Below are 25,599 nucleotides of genomic sequence, written 5' to 3'. Positions count from 1 at the left end.
GGTACTACTAACTATGAACGAGCAAGAGTTCAAGAGGAAAGCTGCAGCCAAGCTGGAGCAGAGCAGTTCTGATGCACCTTCACTGGTGACAGGAAGGAACTGAGGGTGGGGGGAGCGCACAGCGCTCCTTATACCACACCATAGAGGTGCCACTCCAGGGGGTCACTGGGGTGCTCCCCTACGGTACTGCTAGGGGAAAAACTTTCAACACTGGTGCACATGGTGAGCACACACACCTATTGTGGAATGGACATGAGCAATCACTCGAAAAAGAACTGGTATAACACCCTCGGGCAACCCATCAAAAGTTCTGTCTGGCTGCTCCCACACTCCGCGCCCCCCCCTTGCTAAGCACTTGGGGGTACCCCTGCACCCAGACCCACAACCAGATAGGACTAGCGGGGTACTGGGATCTGGGTATATGAGTGCACTTCCAAATCAGACAAGCCGCCTTCCTCCGGGGACACCATGGAGAGGGGTGCCAGGGAACGGTGCCAAGACATTGGAGACCTGCATCAAGGCCAGCAGGGATGGTTTCTCTCTAGATGATACTGAGAGACCTTGTACCCAACAGGAGCTCAGGGCAACATGGTCCCTTCTGCTCACCGACACTGCCAACTCTTACACTTCCAGCAATGGCAGTACCGAAAGTCCAGCAAGTCCCTGGCTGCAACGAACGCCTATGGGGTAGACAGTACTGCAATCTTGCTGGTGTCCCATTGTCCCTCCGGCACCAAAAGGAGGAGGGTCGGAGAGCCGCCTCCATTAGGAGGGATTTTAACCTGGCCTCCCTGTTCTTCGTACAGGGCCTGAATTGCTGGCAGTGATACCTGATACGAGTCTCTCCCAGGCACTTCAGACAACTGGAGTATGGATTGCTCTCAGGCTTGACACAGGAGGCACAGGGCTAAAAGCCCAGAGATCAAGGCATGCCCCGGCACCGGGAGTGAACTTAAACTCAATTAACACAGCAAGAAGCACTAACTACGTACAACAAAGCTCACAACTGTCCAAACTAGAAATAAAGAGCTAGGACAAAATGAACAAAGGGAAGGCAGTAAACTAAGACCACAGAGAAGAGTTATCCACTGAGGACAGCTTGCCAAAGCAAGAGAAGCAGTTCCAGTTCGGTCACAGGCGGTAAGAAGGAACGGAGAGGGTGCAGAGACAGCTGGACCCCTTATACCAGTGCATGAGCACAAAGCCCCAAAGGGTGCTAGAGCTGACGCAACAGGTACCACTGAGTGAAAAATTTCCAGCAACTCTGCTCGCGGTACGCACACACCTAATGTGGAATGGACATGTGCAAGCACTCAAAGAAGAATACCTGGCTAGGTGGTTTACTGCCTAGCAGGATCTGGGAGTTATAAACATAAGAACGGACATACTGGATCAGACCAAAGGTCCATAAAACCCAGTATCCTGTCCTCTGACAGCTGCCAATGGCAGGTGCCCCAAAAGGAATGAACAGACAGGTTATCAAGTGATCCATGCCCTGTCACTCAATCGCAGCTTCTGGCAAACAGAGGCTGGGGACACCATGTTCATAGTTATAGTGGATCACAAATGCAATATGAATCAACACTGTGATGCAGTTGCAAAAAAGGCTAATATTCTACGGTGTATTAACCAGAAAGTTGTATATAAGACACTGGAGCTAACTGTCTCACTCAACTCAGCACTGGTAAGGCCTCGGATGGAGTACTGTGCCTAATTCTGGGAGCCACATCTTTCCTAAAGTGTGAACAAATTGGAGAGAGTCCAGAGGAAAGCAACAAAAATGAAAGTAGGTTTAAAAAAAACAGACCTAGGTTTAACCAAACCAGAGGACAGGTTAAAAAACTGCTTGTTTAGTCTTGAGAAAAGAAGACGACTGGGGGGGGGGGGACTCAATAATAGTCTTTATATATGCAAAGGGCTGTTATAAAGAGGACTGTGATCAATTGTTCTCCATGTCCACTGAATGTAAGACAAGTAGTAATGGACTTAATCTTCAGCAAAAAAGAGATTTAGGTTAGATATCAGGAAAACTATCCTTATAGTTAGAAAATTTAAGCACTGGAATAGCACTGCTCATTGGGGGTGGAAGTTTTTCTGTCAGCAGGAGATCCGACAAACAGCGGCTACACTGCCTGACTTAGCAGCAGAGCTGTGTCGCAAAAAGCTGTGTGGTGTAGACAAGTTTACTCTGTGCATTTGAAAATACTTTGGTCAACTTCTCCCTTGCTAATGAGGCTCTTTTATATAAAACTGTGAGCAAAAAAAACCTCAAGAGGTTTTTAGTGGAACTTTAAAAAAAGTTCTGGGACTACTATTTAGAGGGTGCTCTCTAAAAAACTAAATTTCTTGATGTTTCTTTAAAAAATTTTGAATAGACATTGAGTGCTGTTTTGTTCAAAGATGTTTGTTTGTTTGTTCAAAACACTGTTTTGTTCAAAGATGTTTAATTTATTAAAATTACTTATTTACCACTTTTCCCGCTTGATGAATTTTTTCTGCTTGAACAACTCTTGCCGTAAAGGATAGTAAATTGGAATCAAAACCCAAACCCCAGTCACGAAGTTCCTTCTGAACATTATCATCCCTGTTAAAATTTAAAAACAAATCATAAAACCATTAATCACTTAGCACCTAGTGAGAGTCAGGATTTCTGGCTAAATTGTAATGTATTTTGTACTTGAAGGGAAAGATTTTTCCAGGATCAAAGTGACAACATTCTCCAGTAAAAGTTGACAGGAGCTTAAAAAGAGTCCACTGATTCATTACCAAAAAGAAAACAACTTTAATAAAAGCAAAACCCTTCATTCCCAAAGAACCAGAAGTTTTGAAGTAACTTACTTGTGAATGTAATCAAGGAGTCTTCCAACTTCACACTGTCTTCGCTCAGGTGTCAGTCTTGTATGAACAGCCAAGTCTTTCATTACATTAAAATCGCTACGCATCTTATCAGTCAATCCTAAAATTAGCAAAATCCTTTTAATGAAGATTGGTCTTCAGTTTATTTTGAACAGAGCCACGGAAAGCTCAATAAAATACTTAGCAAGGAGACAGCTATTACTCCATTTTCTAGAAGACTGGAGATATGCTGTACACTTAGTGGCAGATATGAAAAAGCATGGGGAATATATTAATTTTTTGCAGTAAGTTACCAAACATCATTTGGCTCCACACATCTGTCTCAGACCACAGTTTATGCCAATGCATAAAAGACTGCACTATGCCACCTAAACCACAAATCTTAACTTTTTTTTTTTTTAATTAAACAAATGTAGAAAATCTTGCCCCCTCTGCACAGCACTGGAGAAGTCACCACCTTCATTGACTCACATAGGAAGTTAAAAAGTTAACAATGTTTCTTTTAAACTGCCACTACTCCAACTGGTACCTGAAAGAAGTGGTGTTCTTTTTGGCTTCAAAATCACTAAGGAAGATTTTAAAACTGAAATTTAAACAATGTTTATGTGCAACTAGGAACAGTATGTAGCTCACACATAATGGACTCTGCGGTGTTAACAAGAGGTAAGTAAAAACAAAGCAGCAGTGACAAAAAGCAAACATGATTTGAATACACAAGCTAGATTCATCAAACAAGGTGATGTTAGCTTGCAGAGTCACTGACGATAATTGCGCTTAATATATTCCTCTTCTGTCCAATTATATTTTGGAAAGGCTAGAGTTACTGAAAGAAGGGGGAAATGTTTTTAAGCAGGAAGTCTTAACTATAGAGGGGCACAAATGTTTTAATTTTGTGGAGTTAAGGATTTATACACTATTGTAAATGTTTAGCTAAATTTTAGAGACGCAAAAGTGGATGAGGCAATATCTTTTATTGGACCAACCTCTATTGTTGAGATAGACAAGCTTCTGAGCTTACACAGACCTGCAGAAGAGATCTGTGTATGCTCAAAAGCTTGTCTCTCTCCCCAACGTAAGTTGGGCCAATAAAAAAAATATTACCTCACACACCTTGTCTCCGATATCCGAGGACTGACAGTAATGCATAATAGCTAAAATTTAACACACAAACCTCTAATTAGTACATTTACATGTTTCATTACCAAATCTATGTTTATACCAATGAATATTCCTGGCTAATTCATCAAAAAGTTGTCATCAATCCATCACATAGTCGCAGGAGAAAGATATATTTTAATACAATTCGCATGGCGGGTACTTCTGTATAGAGATACTATTAATACAATACCTGTGAGGTAGCACAGTTCAGGAACGAGTACTGCAGGTCCTGGCATTCCTGGCCCGCTCCTCCTCTTAGGCTGACTGACCAAAACTGGTTGATTCAAGTCAGTGATTTCTTGGTTATATTGCTGTATAGAAATTACATAGTACACTTTAGTCATAGACATCAAGTGCTTCTAGGAGACTAATGAACATCTCACTTTTTGCAAAACATTCAACCGTTAACAAGTAGAGATACCAATATCTTTAATTTTGAAACAAGCCAGATACTCAGGTCTAGCTAAAATTTTCTCCATAAAGTTACTGACAGGGTCAACTGTGTAATCCACATGTTAAGGAGCCACATTTGGAAACACATTACCTAGTGGTACTGACTGTGTATCAAATGCATAGACTGAGCACTTTTCCCCAGACTTTTTCCAAAGCCGTGAAATTGACAAGAAAGCTGGTCAGCTAGAGCCCAGCTGCACCAGCCGGGAGGCTCCCCACCCCCAGCTGGTCAATTGCCCCACCCCCCGCCCCCACCCAGCTGGGAGGAAGCCCAGAGGGGCAGCTCAGCTCCCGGCGGAGCTGTGTACTGAGTGCCTTGGCTCTCAGCCCCCCAACACTACCACTTTTCAGTGGGTGGAAGCGCTCATGGTGAGGATGTGCACCATCAACATAAGGAGGGTAGTGTGGATATAAGCCACTGCAGTAATTACTGTGGTGGCAGTAAGTCAGCCTAACATAGGTCGACTTAGGGCTATATGTACACATGCACTAAGGGTTTTGTCCTGTCCTGACAGACGTGTGTGACGGTTAGCCTTGATTAGAGCAAGGCTTAGGAAAGAAAACTGGGAGATGGATCACTTGATTCCGGTGAAAGTCCAACAACTTTTGGCAAAAATAGTGGGTGTGGTCTTGTCATTGTGAAATACCAAATACAGTAGAACCTCAGACTTACAAACACTAGAGTTACAAACTGACCAGTCAACCACACACCTCCCCTGGAACTGGAAGCATGCAATCAGGCAGCAGCAAAGACAAGGCATGGTAAAGTTTCAAAGCTGTATTAAATCAATGTTCAGTTGTAAACTTTTGAAAGAACCATGTTTTGTTCAATTACAAAAACATTTCAAAATTACAAACAACCTCCATTCCCAAGGTGTTCGTAACTCTGAGGTTCTACTGTTTGGTGGAACCGCCCTGAGCGCTTGACTCTTTCCTACTAGTTGAGATGAAGTTATAGCTACGAGACAGGCAGTCTTCATAGGCAGAGAGCAGATTGCTAGAGGTTCAAAGAGGAGCTCTATCAAGCTTCTTAAAATCACACTAAGATCCCAGAAGGGTAAGGTCTCTGTTTGGAGGAAAGATATGCAGGAGGCCCTTGAGGAACCTATGCAACTGTTGGGTGTGAGAAACCTGTGTGGCCTTCAATAGAAAGGTGATGATCTGAAAGTGCTGCTAAATGGGTTATTATGGAGCTGATGCAGATTCTGAAATGTTTTAGGCCTAACAAGCAATCAGCAGTCCCTTTAAAAACTCCCTAGAGTGAAGTAAATATTTTAGTATTTTTGCCCTGAGAACCTCTTCCATTTTGGCAAATAAGTAACTCTAGTGAAGTCCTTCCTGCTAAAAAGCCGAAGTGTTCTGGACTTCAGTGGAGGATGTTCTGTCTGTGATCATTAGCTTCGTATGGATGTAGGATCTGGCCCCATTCTCAATAAATTACACTGTGCTGAACTGGTAGTGTGAGATCAGACACTGTGTTGATAGATTCATCAAAACCAAATACCAGAATGGCTTTGACCACTCTGTCCTCCACCAGTAATAAAAAGGACTCAGCTGCAGGCAATAATGAGGCCAAGAGCTTAAGAGGGAGAGATGTCTCTTGGGAGCGTACATGTATCTCTTAGATACCAAGAAGCTTAGTGCCAGAAGAATCTCCACTTCGTCAGATACTACACTGCTGCAGTGCCAAATAGGAACAGATATGCTCCTCAGACAGCACCATTCTTGTTCAGTGACCAGCTAGTGCAGAAGCATCAACTGGATTCAATCTGGGCCTTGAACTGTCAGTTGGCTAAGGAGCATGAGGTGGAGCAGATACTTGGCGAGATTTCTGCTTTGATTTACCCAGTTCTGGAGAAGGAAAGCAGTGTCTGCTAGAACCTTGAGAGTAGTGCTCTTTCCTACCATAGATACTTTTCCTAAGTCCTCTTCTGCCCAGACTCAGTAGTAAAAGTGTTCAGCTGACTTCAAGAAGAAAAAGCACCCTGGTGCACAGAGTAAACCCGGAACTTATCGGAGCACTCACAGAAATAGTCTGAGGCCCTTCTGGAGCATGCTAAGAGGAGTTTAAGGGCTTGTCTATACTTACCAGGGGATCGACGCATCGGTGGTCAATTTAGCGGGTCTAGTGAAGACCCACTGAGTCAACCGCAGATCGCTCTCCCGTCAACTCCTGTACTCCATCTGACCGAGAAGCGCAATGGGAGTTGGAAGGAGAGCGTCTCCCATCGACATAGTGTACTGTGGACCCCGCAGTAAGTAGATCTAAGTACGTTGACTTCAGCGATGTTATTCACGTAGCTGAAGTTGCGTAACTTAGATCCCCCCAGTGTAGACAAGGCCTAAGACTAAGACAGAATTCCTTTGCTTTATGTTGTTCTTTGTCTAAAAGGACATACTTATCTGGAATATGTGTTTCACTGAGTACGAGGCATTTAGAAAGTGTCCATCACTGACAAAGAAGTGGCCTTAAAGGAGACACAATATAAATCCTGGAGACTTGTATTTTGCCATCCCAGAGCAGCTATGGTATGGGAACAACTTTGCATAAAACTTATACAGCGGGAGTATTTATTTTTTTACGTAATGGACATAAAAACTACCCTATCTTAAACAATTCTAATGACTACCCTAACTTCAATAACTAGATAGAATTAGAACTTGCACAGTGTGCAGAGAAGTGGACACTGCTGATGTTTGGTCTTGCTGCCACAGGTATTAAAAGGAGCCAAGGTATAGCTGGGCCTGCTCCACCCCTGGGTGGAAAGGGATACAGGGACGTCCACAGCGCAGGCACAGACCCAACGGATACTGCTATTAAAAAAATGTCACTCACACACACATTGGCATCAGGAGTGGAGGGGGACAGAATAAACTTGAAACCCCCAAACCTCTTGTTTGAAAATTTTGTACCCACTTGTTAAAAGTATTACCTTTGATTACTATAGCAAAGAATTTACCAAAAAACAAACACTTAAGTTGATTTACTTTGCGTATTTGACACCACCTTCTGTCTGATCAGTTTCACTATATTCCTGTGCAGTCAAGTTAGTCTTGCTGAAAAAAAAGATGTTAAGCTGTGGAGCAGGGAGGAAAAACAAAACCCACCTTTAAAAAAGTTTAACAGGATTTTTAAAACACTTCATGACATGCTATTTAAAATGTAGGTGGGCCAGAATTTTTTGGAATTACTATTTTTAAAAATAGATATATAGTTGACAGTGCCCCTTTAGTAATCCTAGAAAAAAGAACATATTTAGTGGATTTTTACAATAGTTGACATTGTTAACAATGACCGCAGGTGTATGATTCAAGACACTTCTAAGAATTTGGACAACTAGAAATCACTTTGAAGCATGGTTATGTAAACAACTAACACCTGAAAGTAAAAAAAGTACCATGCATAGTCTTCGGACAGAATGCTAATGAATTAGTAATAGCGATCCACAGATGATGCTCTGAAGTTCAACAAAAATCTAGTAAAGAGAATAAAAATGTCATTTTCAGTTATAATTTCATACCATTTTGTAGTAGTCTACAAAGCTGATTTCAGAACCGTCTGCTTTCTTAAAGGTGCATTTTGGATTGGAATCCCAGTCAATATCATCAACTCTGTATGTTTTGTTGTTATACCTGAATAAAAGAATTTTTTAAAAATTATTTTGATCTTGTCTTGCATGGAGATAGTAACAGTTTATTCACAGGTGCATGGAAACAGGCCAGGGAGGACGGAGAGAAATGCAGAAAATTACAAAAAATATCAATCTAAAATTTGAATAGAAATTTTGTTACTTTATTGCTGATTGTATCAATTGTAATCTGAACATGGAAGTTACTCCTTAGCTTCAAATGCAGTTTATGTTAGAATACACTGAGAATTGATTTTAAGTATGTCAGGAAGCAGACAGTGTATGAAATTAACTGTATATACACCAATCAACTTGGTTTAGCCATTAATTAGAGCAGGGGATTAAGAGCTTTTTTAGCTTCATGCCTTCTGATAGCCACGTGTTCCCTGCAAAATGTGTAACACCCCAGAAAAGTCTCGGGAAAGAAGTAGGCTCAACATAACGGAGCCTGCATCTACCATGATGATACAACATCTCGTCTTGGGCCACTAAAGGTTGGTCTACACTGGGGGGAGAGGAGGGGGGAGAAATCGATCTAAGATACGCAGCTGAAGTCGATGTATCTTAGATCGACTTACCTCCCGTCCTCACGGCTTGGGATCAATGGCCGCGGCTCCCCCGTCGACTCCGCTTCCGCCTCTCGCCCTGGTAGAGTTCCGGAGTCAACGGGGAGCGTGTTCGGGGATCGATTTATTGCGTCTAGATGAGACACGATCAATCGATCCCCGATAGATCGATTGCTACCCGCCGATCCGGGTAGTGAAGACGTACCCTAAGAGTCCTCTTTCGCCACATTAAAGCCTAAAACCAGCTTAAATTGGTAAGGCTGGGTTGAACATTTGAAGAGTGTTTATATTACATGATTTTTACATGTAATACTAATGGAATTAAAACTGTTCCAGTATCAGTAAGTCAGTGCCAAGAATAAGTCTAGATTTTTTTTCTAAATGCTTAAAATTTACTTTATCTGCAAAGAGGAAAGAGAGACAGTCTTAAAATATGAAGTATTAAACCAGCTGTTTGAAAAAAAATCTAGCCCCAAGACCCCAGCAAGACTTCCACTGTAAATAGATACACACTGCACCTGCTATAGTTAAGATTAGCTTGTGAAAATCCCAAAATAACTTCTAAAATATTAGATTTTCAAGGTATTTAGGCACCTAAAGATACAGATAGGTGCCATGGGGATTTTCAAAAGCACCCAAGCAAGTTGGATGCCTGAAAATCCCATTAGGCATCTATCTGCATCTCTACACACCTAAATACCTTTGAAATAGTCTGTGCCTCAGTTACAAAACAGCATTAATAGTCACAGTTTGTACTTTAAAAATAATCACTATCACCTTACTTTGTAAGAACAATTAGCCCTATCAGTTCCTTAGCACAAGTTTCTCTAAATCTTTGTTCTTCAACCTGCTTATACAGGTTGTACATAAAATCCCACACAGTTTCACTGCGGAGAACTTTATGGCTCACATCCGTACACAACATGATGTTTGTTTCATACTGGAGAATAGAAGTAGTGAAGCCTGGCCAAATTATCAACCTGTTGGAAAAGAACAGAATATTTTATAACAGAAATCGACTTTTCATATATCCAAGAGTGCTACCAATTTGTTCTATAGATTAATGATAATCAAGTTTACCTTCATTATTGTTATAGAACCTCAAATTAAAGATTTTTAATAAGTTAAAAATATCAACGAGTCATTTGTTTTAATTTAAATACTGCCTTATGGCATCTGCAACTCAAATATTGCAGTGTCAAGTTACAAGAAACTTACCAAAGCTAATTCATTCTGAAGTGGTAAAGTAAATGGTGGAGAGATTTAGAATTCACTTTAGCATGATCAACTAAGGAATTTAATAAAGGCATGCTTTAACATAAGCAGTCCTCTAAAATACCTCTATCCTTTATTTAAATATTCTTTCTTTACATCTCTCCCAGCATCTGGAAAATCATGAAAGATCTAGCACTAAGACTACAAAATCACCTATTGAAAGTAACCTGAAAATAAATGCCTTAAAATATCACTACTTTGTACACAAGTCTACAAGACACTATTTGCTTATATTAGAATGTTAATTTTTTTGTTTCCTATGTAGCAGATTTTAAGAAAATACTCAAAGGGGCTCCATTTCAGTTGAAAATAAGCCTTAGAAATATACAGATGAGACATTGTGTGTTTTACTCAGCTGCTTAAGTAGAACACACAAGGATGGATCTAGATAAACTCAGATTTTATAGTTACCCCATACTTAGAAGGAACTGAAAGTTAGGTACATGAGGTCTCAATGCAAACTATATAAGCTGAAAAAAATCATTTTAATACATGATAAATCATTGAAGTAATATCAAAAGATCATTTCTCCCTTGCAAGACTTGTAATCCCATTTTCCAACCTGTGATTGGGAACGCTGATTGGGTCATTTGGATTGTAATAATTACGTCCAATTTGCTGCAAGTTCATTATTTTCAGAAGCCTAAAAAGAAGTTGGGAAAGAATGAGTAATTGGCAAATAATAGCACTATTTAGTTTATCAAAACATCCAAAATACTGTAGGCATGCATTTAGAGCTACATGCCTTGCTTTTGCTATATTAAGCTAGAACAAAGATGCTGATGTAGAGTTTTGTTTCAATGTGAACTTTAAATAAATGCTTACAGTTTGGGTATTACTTAATCTTTCAGTTCTTGTAGTAAAACTAATTAAGAACAAGTCCCCCTATCGTGGGCTGAGTCACATGCCTCCTGACAGCAGCCTCAGCAGGTCCCCCTTCAGATGACGGCATCAAAAAGAGCAGAAAGACCAGGTCACATACAGAAACATACCAGTTTCAGAGGCCCTGCACTGCCATCCAGGCCTTTAAGAATAAGCTAATGCCCCCAGCAGAACAGAAATTGTTTGCAGAGCTCCCACCCAGGACTGTGTTAACATCTGAGGCTACTTGTTATTCTTGAATATGGAAGCAGCCTATTTCAAAGTGGTATGCCAACAGATATATCTAATCACTTGCCAAACTGTAGCTGGTTATGATTAGCATCCATATTGGATAACTGACAAGCATTTTCCTTTGGCCACCATAGATAAGGAATAAAAAAATTTAGTATTTGCCATGAGACTAGCAGTTAAGCCTTCCCATTCCCAAAGATTAAAGCCAAACTTTTCAATTAGCTTCCTGTAAGAAAGATAAGAATTGTAAAATAAAAAGCTAACCTTCTAAAAATAATGTTGTAAAACTGCAAGCATGTAGGTGAAGTAGGTGGTAGCTCATTGGTCAAGGTGATAGTAATCTTAACATTCTCTCCATTTCGGGTCTGACTGAACACTTCAGTAACCTAACAAAGGGAGCATTTATTGAAGTTATGTAAACATAAGCTATGACTGAATTTTTCAAAGCAGTCTAGAAAGTGTAGCCCTATATTCCATTAATTTTTATGCTTAAACCCCCTAGGATGGCTTTGTAAGTCTCAACCCAGTAATATTATGATCAGACTAACTCTGAATCCTTACAGTAAAGCTAGAAGTAATCAGCCTGCCATGAGTACACCTTGAGGTGTCAGAATGCCCGTCCTGTTTTGCTTCCTTCCACCCATCTGATTCTACTCCTCCCCATCAATCTTGCTCCAGACTTAGAGCAGGACTTAACCTACAGAACCCTCTTAGCGATTCACTAAGTACCTGTACAGTAACTGTGGTACTTAAGAGATGTGTTGTGCACATATATCACTTTTGATGTGTACGCACTCACACCAGTAGTTGGAGATGCATATCCTCAGTCCTCGAATTGAGGATATAAAAGGGCAGGGCTGCCCCAACCCCATCTCTATTCCTTCGCACCAGACTCCTGATGTAATTAGACTGAGTAGTGGGGACAGACAACAGGTTGTGGAATATGTAGGTGCACAACACACATATATTCTACTTTAAATTGCCAAGCAGTAGTTAAAGTGGAGGTGGGTACTCTGAGGTTACTTGAACAAGGATCAAAGAATAGAATTCCCAAATTTGGCATCTGTTCTCAAAGCCTGAACAGTGTTTCATGATTGTGTGAACAGATTACCAAGTTGCTGCTCTGCAGAGGTCTAGAAGAAGTATGTTACTGAGAAGTTCATGCTCAATCCAAGTGTGCTCCCCAACCTGTGCTGGAATGGTCTGCCACTAATGTCTTTAAAGGTAAAGGTAAAGAAGGTAAAAAAGGTACCTTCCCACTTGCACACATCTTCCAAACTCATCAACCAGTTTAATGATAAGACTTGCACCAGTATGTGAATTAGCATGTTCAAAGAATATCTACTTGGACAACATACAGACTTCAACCTGCTTTGCATACACTGCAGGTGTAGACTGGCATTCAGTGTCACATATATGCAGGATGTCACATGTAACCGAGCAACCCATGTTCTGACTGTTGACAAATGAGACTGGAGACTAGCATACAGGGAGAAGAGGGAATAAAATCTCTCCTGAGGAAAGTAAGTGGTTGCAGTTATCAAGTTGTGAAAATCTGATGAATTCAATTCCCTGCCCTAGAGTCAATAAGGATTTGTCCCTTTTTATTTTCTGATCCAAGTGATTGAAAAGACACTGGATCTGACAAGTATTCCCTGTGAATTGCTGGCAGAAGCAGCCACAGATTAACCAGTCACCCAGATAAGGGAATTTCTGGATGCTCACACGCCTTACATAAGCTGCTAGTACTGCCACACACTAAGGCCATGGCTACACTGGCGGTGTACAGCGCTGCAACTTGCTGCGCTCAGGGGTGTGAAAAAACACCCCCCTGAGTACAGTGTTGTAAAGCGCCAGTGTAAGCACAGCCTGCAGCGCTGCACGCTCGCTCGCAGCACTGCAAGCTATTCCCCTCGGAGAGGTGGAGTACATACAGCACTGCGAGAGCTCTCTTGCAGCGCTGGTGGCGCGACTACACTTGCGCTTCACAGCGCTGCCGTGGCAGCGCTGTGAAGTCCCGAGTGTAGCCAAGGCGTTAGTGAAAATTGAGGTACTAATGATAGCTCAAACGGTAAAAGTGTATATAGGTAATGGTATTTTCCCCCACTGTGAATATAAGGCATTTTCTGTGGCAGGGTAGAATGGCCACATGAAAATAAGTGTCCTGCAGATTGACAGGTACGCTGCTGTCATTCAGGTTGAGGGAAGGAATGAGGGAGACCAGGGACACCATCCTAAAACTTTCTTTTTTTATTAAGATGTTCGGGTCTCTCAGATGTAGGATGGGCCTTAATCCCGCCCTTTATTTCCAAAGATAAGTCGCAAGAATAAAACCCTTTTCCTGATGTTGTGGGAGGGTGGCGCCTCGATAGCACCAAGACTGAGAAGAGCCTGCACTTCTTGAAACAATGCAATCTGGTGAGTGGGGGTCCCTGAATAGGAATGGTTAAGGGCAGAGACTGAAATGGTGTGCTGTATCCCAATTCCACATCTAGAATCCAGCGATTTGAGGTGATGGTGTTTCAGACACTGCAGAAATGGTACAATTGCTTCCCAAATGGGTTTTGAACAACTGAAACTCTGTTCCTGAGGAGGCAGTCAAATCTACTGTTTAGATGACTGCTGCTGGTGAGAGATTACTGAGGCAGGAACAGATAACTACCTCTGGGAACTTGGGAACTTATGCCTCTTCCTTGCCTGTTCAGGCTGCCTTGGTGCATGAGTGTGTGATTGGTAATAAAGTTGAGGCCTATACTGCTTCCTTGTGAGTGAAAGTACATACTCCCCCAAATACATTATGGTTGCACAAGAGTCTTTAAGGGTGTGCAAGGCCTTAACCTTCTTAGTAGTAAGACAGACATCTCCCTCAAAGGGAAGGTCCTCAATAGTTGTCTCCACTTCCTTAGGGATACCCAAAGTGTTCACCACAACACCCTTCTCATTACAATGGCTGTGACCACAGATCAAGCTGCTTTCTCTAGTCCATTGAGAGCTGACGGAAGAGATGTTCTGGAGACAAGCTAGCCCTTGGCCACAACAGACTTGAGCTCTTCAATTAGCTCCTCTAAGAGTTTCAGGGAATAGAGCGCTCCACTTAATAAAATTGTATTTTGCAACAATCACCTGATAACTAGCAATCTTCACAGTCAAGTAACTTTCTTCCAAGCAAGCCCAGTTTTTTTCCCTTCATCCCTGGGAGTAGATTTTTGCTCACCCTGTCTTGTCCACTACTGGATGCCATTATTACCAAGGACCCCAGCATAGGAAAAACTGTTTGAAACCTTGTGCCAGAACCTGACAGCAATGGTCGGCCTTATTCAAGGTGGGTGCTATAGAGACAAGAGAGTTTGCCATAGTACGTTGGTGGGAACCTACAGCCCCTTATATATAGGGTGCACCACTTGACCAGGGACAGCACAGTGTAAGGACTCCAGGACTCTATAGTGCTCTCCTGAATGACCTCCAGAGATAGCTCTAATGCTGTAGCTGCTCTCCTCGTCAACTCTTGGAATGCTTTGTAGTCCACAGATAGGGATGGACTAGAATCAGCCCAACTACCTCATCCACTGACAAAGATGATAAATGCAAATGCATCTTGTGCTGGTCATCTTCTAGCTCCTCCTCAGGCTGCACCTTGGAAACTGGAGTGTGTGAGGGTAATTGAGTGGAGGGAACCTCCTTTGAAGGCTGAGGTAACCAAGGCCTCAACTCATAGGTGCCGACTCTGTGGGTGCTCCAGGGCTGGAGCACCCACAGGGGAAAATTGGTGGGTGCTCTGCACCCACCGGCAGCGCCCCACCCCATCCCAGCTCACCTCCACCTCCGCTCCGCCTCCTCCCCTGAGCATGCCGCTTCTCCCCCTAGCTCCAGCAGAGGAGAAGGGGGAACACGGTGCACTCAGGGAAGAGGCGGGGCCGGGGTGGGGATTTGGGGAAGGAGTCCAATATGGGCAGGGAGGGGGTGGAGTTGGGGTGGGGACTTTGGGGAAGGGGTTGGAATGGGGGCGGGGCAGGGGTGGAGTCAGGGACGCGCGAGCACTCATCAGCGCCTGGAAAAGTTGGCGTCTATGCCTCAACTGCGTTGCTGAGGTTGTTCTGTAGGGACAGGAAATGCCCCAGGGTGCCCAATAAAGCCAAGGTAGGTTGGCTGGCCTATGTCACTGGAGGCCAGCAGGGTGGACTCCCTAGAAGAATATCCCCAGAATGAAATCTATGCCTAGAGTGTTAGAACTCCACCCTGGAATCCCATCCAGGAGTTATCGGAGATGAGTGTCTATAGCCCAAGTATAGTAATGGAGATTCCTCCCTGCTCCTGGCTGACTCAGATGAAAATGAATAATCTTCTAGTGAAGCCAGGGTGGCACCAGATGGAGTAGCTAGAGGAATAACCTCAGAAGATTTCCCCCATACTGGGTGGCTTATGCACCAAAGTCTGTACCAGTACTCCTGACTACCACCCACCAAGCTGAGAAAAAAAAAAAGCAATTGAAAGTCAGGGTGTCATCAAGTCCTTAGCTGCCCTACCTGCCTGTGGCATCAACAGTACTGAGAGAAAACATTAATAATGACAGGGACAGTAACAAACAAGTAGTCTAAGGCATAAGTCAGTACCAGTTCTTCGGGCACCAGGTCAGTGCCAGTAAAGTGGAGAGTGGACAGACTGTATTGAAGCCAGACCGGACAGAATTGAATTATTGGCATCATCGTGGCTGTACTGAACCAAGAGGTGGCAGTACCCAGAGGGCTTAGAAGAAGGTGGCTTGGTGCTGAGTGTAGGCAAGTTTTTTGCTTATTACAAGAAGCCCAGGCTTATAGGCTGGACAGGCACCAGAGCAGTCAGTCTTAAGACTTCAAGATGCTCTTTTTGTTCAGTACCTTCAAACTTCTAAAGGCACTAGAGGTCAGAAGAGGAGTTCTGACTCAACTCCATCTCCATGCAGGAATACGGGATTATTTGGGCCTGAAGAATTTGGGTGTGGGCTATTATGATTTGAGTTTCATTAGCCCATCAACTTCCCATACTTCAAGTCAAATAATTAACTCTCGGAAACTCAACCTAATTAAAAGCTACATATTTTATAGCAATCCTACTCATACTGCATCGAGTTTCACCCCAAAAAGAATGAAAGTACTATGCAAGAGTAAAACAAATAGAATCTAGCACCATTTCATACACACACACACACACACACACACACACACACACACACACCTACCTTATTTTCTAGTTTTTTTGGTAAGAATAATATTGTTCCATCAAACGCATGTGTCCTCCCAATAATTTCTTCATGCTGAAAGAGTAAAGCTGAGCGAAGACGCCGAGCTTCCATCTGAGGATTATAATCAATATGGTATTGATATAAAGCCCATTGTGGACGAGACGTCAACCGAAAATGGTTCGTACTTAATCTTATTGTGGTACCTGAAGTACCTAAAATGACAAAAATAGCTAGTTATAAAACTAAGTTTTTCCAATTTACTGCATTTCAACAATTGTGCAACTTTTAAATAGTGACACCCCACCCCAAAATTTAAACTTTTTCTGAACTGTTTCAACTCTACTAACTAGGGAAATCATGCAAGTCCTCTTTCAGACACATCCAGCAGGTGGCTGCCAGTGTCAAATTTCCAGAGATTCTATAATCCTATCACCTGCTGGAGAAGTGCCATATAGAATGAGAACAGCATCCAGTCTGGTATTGCGTCACTTAAAGTAGACTGTAGGTGCTTCAGAGAAAGATGCTTGAGCTCCTGTAAACAATTACAACTTGTCCATAGTGGACATCTCTTCCTTACCCCAAGCAGTTAGTGGTTGGCTTATTCCACAAAGTACAAGTGTTTATCAATGGAACTGTGCATATTTTAATCCACTCAAGATGCCAGTTTATTTTTGCACTTACTAAGCTCTGACTCAATACAACGTGGCAGTAAGTACCACAAATTAGTTATGCACTTTAAGTTATACTTCCTTACACATCAGTTTACGTTGCTGCATTTCAATTTCACTGAGTGTCCCCTCAGACTCATTAAAACGGCAAGCCCAATTTTCCTTCAATACTGTACCATTTATTTAAGCTCCTCTAGTGCTTAAGAGGAAAACCCGCAATATAATCAAGACAAGACCACCACTAGTAGTTAAGTTTCTGTCACTAGTGTAAACCCCTCCAAGAATAAGCTTCAAAGGCCTGGTCTACAAGATTCAGGAAACGTTTGACAAATAAATTCCTTACTAGGCATATTAATACAGAACTTTAAGTAATAGTACATTTAAACTATAATACACAGGAACATATTTCCTGCACCGCTCAGAAGCAGAGCAAAGGCTTGGGGGAGTCAGGGGTAATAGAGGCGCTGAGGGAGAGGGACGTAATTCCTGGGAAGGAGCCTGGAGGGTTGCTGGGTGTGGGCGGGATAAGTATGGAACAGGGGGGTTTTTTGTGGGTTTTTTTTGGGGGGGGGGGGGGTGGGGATTGTTAGGGAGCCTCTCCCATGCAGATCCTGGCTGAACCCTAGCCTCTCCCATTCACTCAGTCACATCTGCCTCTGTCCCTGTGTGTTCCTGACCTCCACCCTAATCCCTGCATCCCTCCAATACCCATCCTATCCCCATGTGTCCCTGCACCTCCACTTCCATTCAGGCCCTGGCTCAATGCGGTCACCCCACTAGCTCTTGTGCCCGTTTCAGTCTATCCACCCGACTAGCCCTTCTGAACCCCAGTCTTTAACCCCCCAAACAGTCTCATGTGCCCTGCTCTGTCCATCCTCCCGTATCCTGTGCTTCCTCATCTGGCCCTGCAGATGAGGCACTGTGAGGAAGGCAGCCAACTGCCCCCTTCCTCTCTGGCTCGCTGCTCCAGCACTGAGCCAGCTGCCCTCTCTTTTGGCACCACAGCAGCCCTTGGTGAGCAAAAGGTGTAACTGCAGTGCCTCCCCAGTGGAATGTATTTTCTGCAGTGGGTGGGAGGAAAACCTGTGGGGGACATGAATTATGCGAGTGGGCAGTGGCGCAGTATTCCCACAGAAGTAAAGGATGTTTACAAATATGGAGAGACAATTCAGGGCACAGTCAACTTTAAACATTACAGTCCATACAGGTCAAAACTGAACATTAGAATGAAATCTGGGCAATTAGATTTGTTAAGAATATCAAGTCAACATGCACCTATTAACTAGTAGCAGAGGAATACTAAAAATGACCCCTTGCATATAACTGAAGTTTAATAATCTGGAGAAGGTTGCAGAAGTTACCAGGGGAGAGCAGCACATTTTAGACAGCCCCTTTGAAGCTAAAGAGAAAAACTAAACAAGCAAGTTGGGGTGATTTAATTTCAATAAATGACTGTCAAGTTTTTAGCTAAAAGAGACGCCCAATAAATGTGCAACAAAAATATGTAATAGAACCAACAGAGGTATCATCAAATGAAAATGTCTTGTTCCTGCTGAAACACTTAACATTTAAAACCCTTTGGAGCAAGGTCAGTTTTTTCTACTATTTCTCCCCTGGCTTTTACAGCATTCCTAATACAATGAAGTCCTGGTGCCTGATTTGGCCTTCTAGGCGCTACTGAAATATAAATAATCCTAGTTTAAACAACTGTTGAGACAAAGCCAATGGCAAATAGTACACTATATTTCTATGAGCATATTTTATATTTGAAACCACAATTTTAACTTACCTGTTTTTGACTCTTTAACATGTTCTATGGCTTGCCGAGTATTTACCCCAAGGTCATAGAAATCTCTGCGACGTCCACCCCTATCTGCTAATGACAGTTCCTGAAAACCAACTGAAATATCATGTCCTGGAATTTTGGGGAGAGGGGAAATCAATATAAATCATGATAAAATTAACCAATTTATTAAATCATTACAATGTGAAATACAAACAAAAGAATGCTGAGGACTCTAAGAACTGAACCCTTGAACAGAAAAAGCCAGAACAGTTGCCATAGCACAATCAATCTGAAGGAGCCTCAAGGTTGCTTCAACTCTCAGAACAATGGCATTATTAAAAAAAAAAAAAAAAAATCTGTAGGTATTTGAGATGTATTTTACAACTCTAAAAGTGCTATAGGGCTAAGGGTTAGATCTGAGACAGGTATTACACAGAGTTAAAATAGCAATGAAGAGAGCTGGATATATTTTAAATCCTAATTTCACTGCTCTACAGCCAAAATGCTTCTGAAATAAATGTAGTCAAACTTTACTAATTCTGGGTCACTGAGAACGAAAATGATGCTTAAAATTGTTGATTGGCTCTAGTTTTCAAGATATGCTATTGGGTCCCTTGACTTGGGAATGGCGGAGGATAAGTGAGTTATAAAGGGAAGGGATCTCAATTTAAACCAGAAATGACTAAAATACATCTTTGACTGGATCTAGGAATAAATCTATGACTGGGTTTGGACAGTACTTGCTTTTTAGGCAAAACAATGAATGATGCAATCTGAAGCTGGTATTGCGCCATACATGATATGAATTGCATCATGTTATTCCTAGAAGTCATGGATGATGCAATCATAACGAAGCTTACATCACTCTGCTGAACAAATTACCCTATATCAGCTCTAGAAATCATACAGTGTCGTGCTCTCTTATTTGTCAGTCTTTGATTTTGCAAAGGGACACATTTCTGTTTAGCCAAAGTGAGCAGAGATGCCTCGTACTTGTGTGAACAGTGCAGATAACTTCTGCTATGTTTGTGGTGAAGTGACTTTTGCATCACAAAAGCGCAGTATAACCACTATGGTTAAGAAAGCCTATCACCTTTATTTTGCCTGCAAAATTGGAGATCAGGACAAGAGGTGAGCCCCACACATATGCTGCAACACTTGTGCAACAAATCTTCGCCAGTGGTTGAACAGGAAAAGGAAATCTATGCCTTTTGCAGTGCCAATGATTTGGAGAGAGCCAACAGATCATACCAGCAATTGTTACTTCTGCATGGTGCCTTCAGTTGAGAAAGGTGTGTCAAAGAAGAAAAAGTGGACTGTGCATTATCCAAACATTCCATCAGCTATACGTCCAGTACCCCACGGAGAAGGACTGCCGGTTCCTGATGCACCAGAATCAATCACTCTCACTTGAGTCAGACGAGGAAGAGGAAGAGGATGAAACTTCTGGTCCTGAACCATCAATGTCACAGGACCCACATTTTCTCCTATCCTCCTCCTCTGAACCACACCTCATAACACAAGGTGAACTCAATGACCTTGTCAGGGATTTGGAACTACCCAAGAGTAAGGCAGAGCTGTTGGGCTCCAGACTACAGCAGTGGAATCTCCTGGCAGGTGATGTTAGGGTTTCCATGTTCCGTGACCGTCAAAAGGATCTTGTCCCATTCTTCTTCATGGAAGGTGATCTTGTAGCCTGCAACAACATTGATGGTGTGATGGCAGCCCTCAACATCATTCACGATCCAGATGAGTGGAGACTGTTCATTGATTCATCGAAGACGAGTCTTAAAGCTGTTTTACTGCATAATGGCAATGTTTTGCCATCAATTCCAGTTGGACATGCAGTCCATATGAAGGAAACCTATGACAACATGAAACAACTTTTGAGGTGCATAAACTATGACCAACATCAGTGGCAGCTTTGTGGCGATTTGAAGGTTGTTGCTCTCTTGCTTGATCTGCAGACTGGATACACAAAGTACTGCTGTTTTCTCTGCGAATGGGATAGTCGTGCAAGAGATTCCCACTACATCAAGAAAGACTGGCCACTCCGACAGTCATTGGAGCCTGGGAGGAAAAGTGTTCAGCATCCACCACTTGTTGAATCAAGGAAGATTTTGTTACCACCCTGACACATCAAGCTGGGTCTGATGAAGAACTTTGTCAAGGCCATTGACAAAACACAAGCAGCTTTCAAGTACCTCCGTGGAAAATTTCCAAGGTTAAGTGATGCTAAGATAAAGGAAGGTGTCTTTGTTGGTCCTCAGATTCGTGAACTTCTTCGAGATGATGCATTTGACCATGCACTGAGTGGCAAGGAAAAGACAGCGTGGAAAGCCTTCCAGTTAGTGGCAATAAATTTTCCTTGGAAACAAGGCAGACAACTACAGGTTGTCGGTGGAAAACCTCCTCAAGGCATACAAAAGCCTTGGTTGCAACATGTCATGAAAGATACATTTTTTGCACTCATCTAGATTTTTTTCCACCGAACTGCGGAGCAATGAGCGACGAGCACGGTGAGCGATTTCACCAGGACATTGCAACAATGGAGAAACGCTATCAGGGCAAATGGAGCCCATCAATGCTTGCAGACTATTGCTGGACAGTGACAAGAGATGCTCCATTTAATGAATACAAGAGACAAGCCAAGAAGCGCCGAGTAGAAACTGAATAGGACTAAACTATGTACAGAATAGTTTTTTGCCTTTTGTTTCATAATAAATTTTATTTATATAACCCTTTTGCTGATTTTTAAAGTGTTACATAAACAGGACAGGTGAAATATTATCATGTAAAACAACCATAAACACATGAGGATGGAGCTCGGCTGTTCTAAGTGGTGGTAGATGACAGAACAAGGAGCAATGGTCTCAAGTTGCAGTGGGGGAGGTCTAGGTTGGATATTAGGAAACACTATTTCACTAGGAGGGGGGTGAAGCACTGGAATGCTTTACCTAGGGAGGTGGTGGAATCTCCTTCCTTGGAGGATTTTAAGGCCTGGCTTGACAAAGCCCTGGCTGGGATGATTTAGTTGGGAATTGGTCCTGCTTTGAGCAGGGGGTTGGACTAGATGACCTCCTGAGGTCCCTTCCAACCCTGATATTCTATGATTCTATGAAAAGACCTAGGTTTACAATTTATGATTAAAACTCTACTATCTACACAATATACATAGACATAAAATGTAAAAACTTAAATATCTTAGAAACAGTAGCCAATCAGTTGTTTTAATTGTCATATTTGAATTCAGCACATCAAAATACATAATAAATAGCACATTTTATCTCTGAAGCAGACGACTTCTCAAAAATTGTAGATCAGTGTTTTCAACTGATGTATTCCAATTTGGGATTTAGTACTATTTGTTAAAACTTAATTTCAATTGTGAAATATGCCAAATTTCGACCCAGGTTCTCAGATATTTTTCCTGTAACCTATTGCATTTCAACAAAATATTTAAAGGGAAAAAATTACTTGTAACTTGAGTTTTCAAATGATGTCTGCACTCATACTATAAACTCAAAACTCATTCAGAGAAATATGACAGGTGTCTGGGGCCCCCTGAACTGAGGTAGATCCATACTACCATTATAAGAACTGCTTTATCTTGTGGTGTAATTGTCTGAAGGCTCATGGGTTGCTATTAGATTGGCTGTACTTCCAGGTCCATATGCAATATCTACATGGAGCCAATGTGTTATCACTTTCTTCTTTCTGTACGCAGCAAAATAAGCCTGCTTTGTGTAGTACTAGTACGCCTAAAGATCTCCTGGGAATGAGCGTACATCTGGAACCTGAAGAGCATGAACCTCTTTGAGCAGTGATATCAAACTGGCTACATCAACCTCTTTTGGGGCATATATAGAGATTAAATTCTCTAATTCTTCTCAATGGAGTGTTGACTCTTAAATTCAGTGACACTTTAAAAGAATTTCAATTTAATTTGTATAGTTATTACAACTATAGTTGCATGTGCAAGCTGTCAAAGAGAAGAAACTGTAGTGGTTCTAGAAGCGTGTTGCATCATTTCTACCCTCCTCAACCAAGCAATGCTGAAAGCAAGCCATATGGTAACTTGTGTATTTAAAACACTATCCTAATGTAAGTATTTACTAAGGCAGACAATTAATGGCAGTTAACACATGCGATTAACTCAAAACAAATTAACGCTTTATTTTTAACAAGCTTTAAATCGCACACCACATGACCCTATCCCATAGTCTGTGAGCAATTTAGTAGAGCTCGTTAAAAACCTGCTGGGGGGGGGAGGGGGGAGAGGAGCCCAACCCCCCCTCCCCCCCAACGCCTGCACCATCCCCTCCCTGCTGTACAGGTCCAGCCTTAGGGGTCAGCAAGGGGGCCACCACCCAGGGTGCCATGCTCATGGGGTGCTGCTGCATGCCTCCAGGGCAGGGGTGCCCCTCCCCGTGCTGTCCTGCTCCATTGCTGCTCCTTCCCCCTTCCCCCATGGAGCCGCCCTGGCCAAGCTGCTCCAGACTGATTAAAACTGTGATTAATTGCGCCTTTTTTAAAAAAAAAATCTTGTGATTAATCATGATTAAATTTTTTTTTAACTGTTTGACAGCCCTAGTATTTACTAATAATTCAGGATAGAAAAAAATGGAACAGGTAAAACAAGTTATGTAAATATATTCCATTTCCTAATCACAAGAAATTCCAGTCTGCTTATTTAACATCAACCCTCAACTGGCAAAACCAATTAAAACCATGTGCTCTGAAAAACGGTTTCTTATACAGAGCTTTCAATCTCCACCATTTGCCAAAAGTAAAGAGATACACTCAGGACTATTAATTCTATGACAGCAAAGACAACTAGAGCCCGGCTGTAGAATAAGCAGGTCCCAACAGTAAACTTTGCTTTCTTTATCTAGCTCCATCAAAGTTCAGGCTGTTTGAGGAATAATGTGCCATTATGAGACACCAGAAAAAATTTCAGTACTTCAGATTTAACTAATTATTCTGATTTTGAAGAAAAAAAAATCAGAAATGCCATCTTGAATATATATTTAATTATCTTAGTTAAATCATTAAGTCTTCTAAATACTTGTTCTCTAGGCAATAAGCTTCACTTCCTGCTCCCCTCCATCTCACCTTGTGGAACAATAGGAGCTCCTCTTTGTCGTCCACGGCCAACAAATTCTCCCTCTGATGGCGGTTGTGGTTGAGGTTGCAAAGGTCTAGGTTGCACATAGCTAGGTGGCTGGTGACCCTGCAAAGTCCACTATGCTTAGGAACAGCACTCACTGATATCACACAAAAAAACCTGTACTATCAAATGAAGTCACCAGAGGGTGTACTGCATAGCCAAGTTCCTATGACAGTTATTTAATATAGGGGAAAAATTAATTGCCTATAGGTTATTTAATATAGAGTGACATATTAACCTAAGTTACCAAAAAGTTATTCAGTAAAACTGCTCATTCAGTTTGGAAGACAACACTACAGAAACGCACCCTCACCCCCTGAAAATGGCATGATTACTCTGCGTATAGCAGTGCTGTATCACTGGTTAACTGAAGCTGGCTTCAAGCTGCTCTCCACCACGTCCTCTCTCTCTCTCTCTATTTAATTTAATAAAAAAAAAAAAAAAAGGCTCCTGCAATTATTGCAATCGGAGGAACATGAAATGCAATTCCTGGTCCCCAAAGATACTACAGAAAATACCACAAAAAACTACAGGGATAAAGGCAGTTGACTTTTCAGAAAGGAAGCCTGTTATACCTAACATATTTTAGAATAACCACATATATATATTTTAATGCAACTCATCAGAAGGCAGCATCTTGTGTGTTCCATATACTCTTAAAATTTAAATTTAAATTTAAATTTTAAATTAATGGAGATATCCTATCTCCTAGAACTGGAAAGGACCTTGAAGGCATCGAGTTCAGCCGCCTGCCTTCACTAGCAGGACCAAGTACTGATTTTGCCCCAGATCCCTAAGTAGCCCCCTCAAGGATTGAACTCACAACCCTGGGTTTAGCAGGCCAACGCTCAAATCACTGAGCTATCCCACTCCCATGCTGAATACAGCACTCAAACTCAGACATCTGAGGGATCTACCTGTCCTTATGGAAAGTAATTCCTATCTATGAAGTTTAGCACACTGCCAAACCTCTCAGAAAGGCACAAAGGTCATTAGCAAGTCAATGACACGTACACCCAGAAAGCTTTAAAGGAATATACCACCTTTACTGTGGCAGTGCAATTGCTTATCAGACATGTGAGGCAAAAACAGGTTTGATTTGAAATGAAACCCTTGATACATATACAAGTATATAGAAAGCAGACAACTCTGAATTTTAATATTTCAAAATGTAGATGTGCTGGATGTGAAAAATGAACACTCACAGAAGCTGCTCCTACAGGAGGTACAGAAATTTGCTGGCCACGAGCTCTTCCTCTCGCTCTAGCTCTAGCTCTTCCAGTCATTTTCTTTTCTAAGAGAAACCAGCTATAGTTATAGGACACAATCCTCAGTTTTTTTCATGACAGTATAATTTTTAGCAGAGGTTTTTTTGGTATCTTGTTCAGTATAAGAGAAAGATTAATCTAGCTAGATTAGCCCAGCCATTGTGCTCCAGGGTCCCTGTTTACACTACTTAAAAAAAAAAAAAAAAAAGATTTTTTCTGTTGCCACCAAGGGGATCACTACTTTAGTTAAGGTGATGGCAGCTGCCAGAATTCTCAGTAGCCTGTTGTACAGCTGTGCTTTGATACAATCCTACAAACATTTAAATACATGTAACTTTAGCAACACGACTCAACTGAAATCACTGCAACTAAGTAAAGTTATGCACATGCTTAAGCGTCTGAACCAGGGATCGGCAACCTCTGGCCCGCGTTAAGCCCC

At 42.0% G+C, this 25,599-nt stretch overlaps 1 protein-coding gene across 1 annotated transcript in view; it reads right to left on the bottom strand.

Moving 5' to 3' along the window:
* PIWIL1 (piwi like RNA-mediated gene silencing 1) overlaps positions 1–25,178 on the bottom strand; it is a 44,402-nt gene extending 19,224 nt beyond the window's left edge. Inside the window, exons 1-11 of the mRNA XM_024205758.2 lie at positions 25,092–25,178; positions 23,838–23,946; positions 18,726–18,851; positions 16,266–16,480; positions 11,315–11,436; positions 10,500–10,580; positions 9,445–9,642; positions 7,989–8,100; positions 4,205–4,325; positions 2,839–2,956; positions 2,470–2,584 (exon numbers count right to left, since the gene is read on the bottom strand). Of these exons, the coding sequence (XP_024061526.2) occupies positions 2,470–2,584; positions 2,839–2,956; positions 4,205–4,325; positions 7,989–8,100; positions 9,445–9,642; positions 10,500–10,580; positions 11,315–11,436; positions 16,266–16,480; positions 18,726–18,851; positions 23,838–23,946; positions 25,092–25,178 (1,404 nt within the window). The remainder of the gene's footprint in view (positions 1–2,469; positions 2,585–2,838; positions 2,957–4,204; positions 4,326–7,988; positions 8,101–9,444; positions 9,643–10,499; positions 10,581–11,314; positions 11,437–16,265; positions 16,481–18,725; positions 18,852–23,837; positions 23,947–25,091) is intronic.
* Between the last annotated feature and the right edge of the window lie 421 nt (positions 25,179–25,599).

Source organism: Terrapene carolina, unplaced genomic scaffold, assembly GCF_002925995.2.
Source record: "Terrapene carolina triunguis isolate 2854851 unplaced genomic scaffold, T_m_triunguis-2.0 Scaffold234, whole genome shotgun sequence".
Taxonomy (NCBI): Eukaryota; Metazoa; Chordata; order Testudines; family Emydidae; genus Terrapene; species Terrapene triunguis.
The sequence above is the reverse complement of the archived record's forward strand: the minus strand, read 5'-3'. Positions and strand labels throughout refer to the sequence as shown.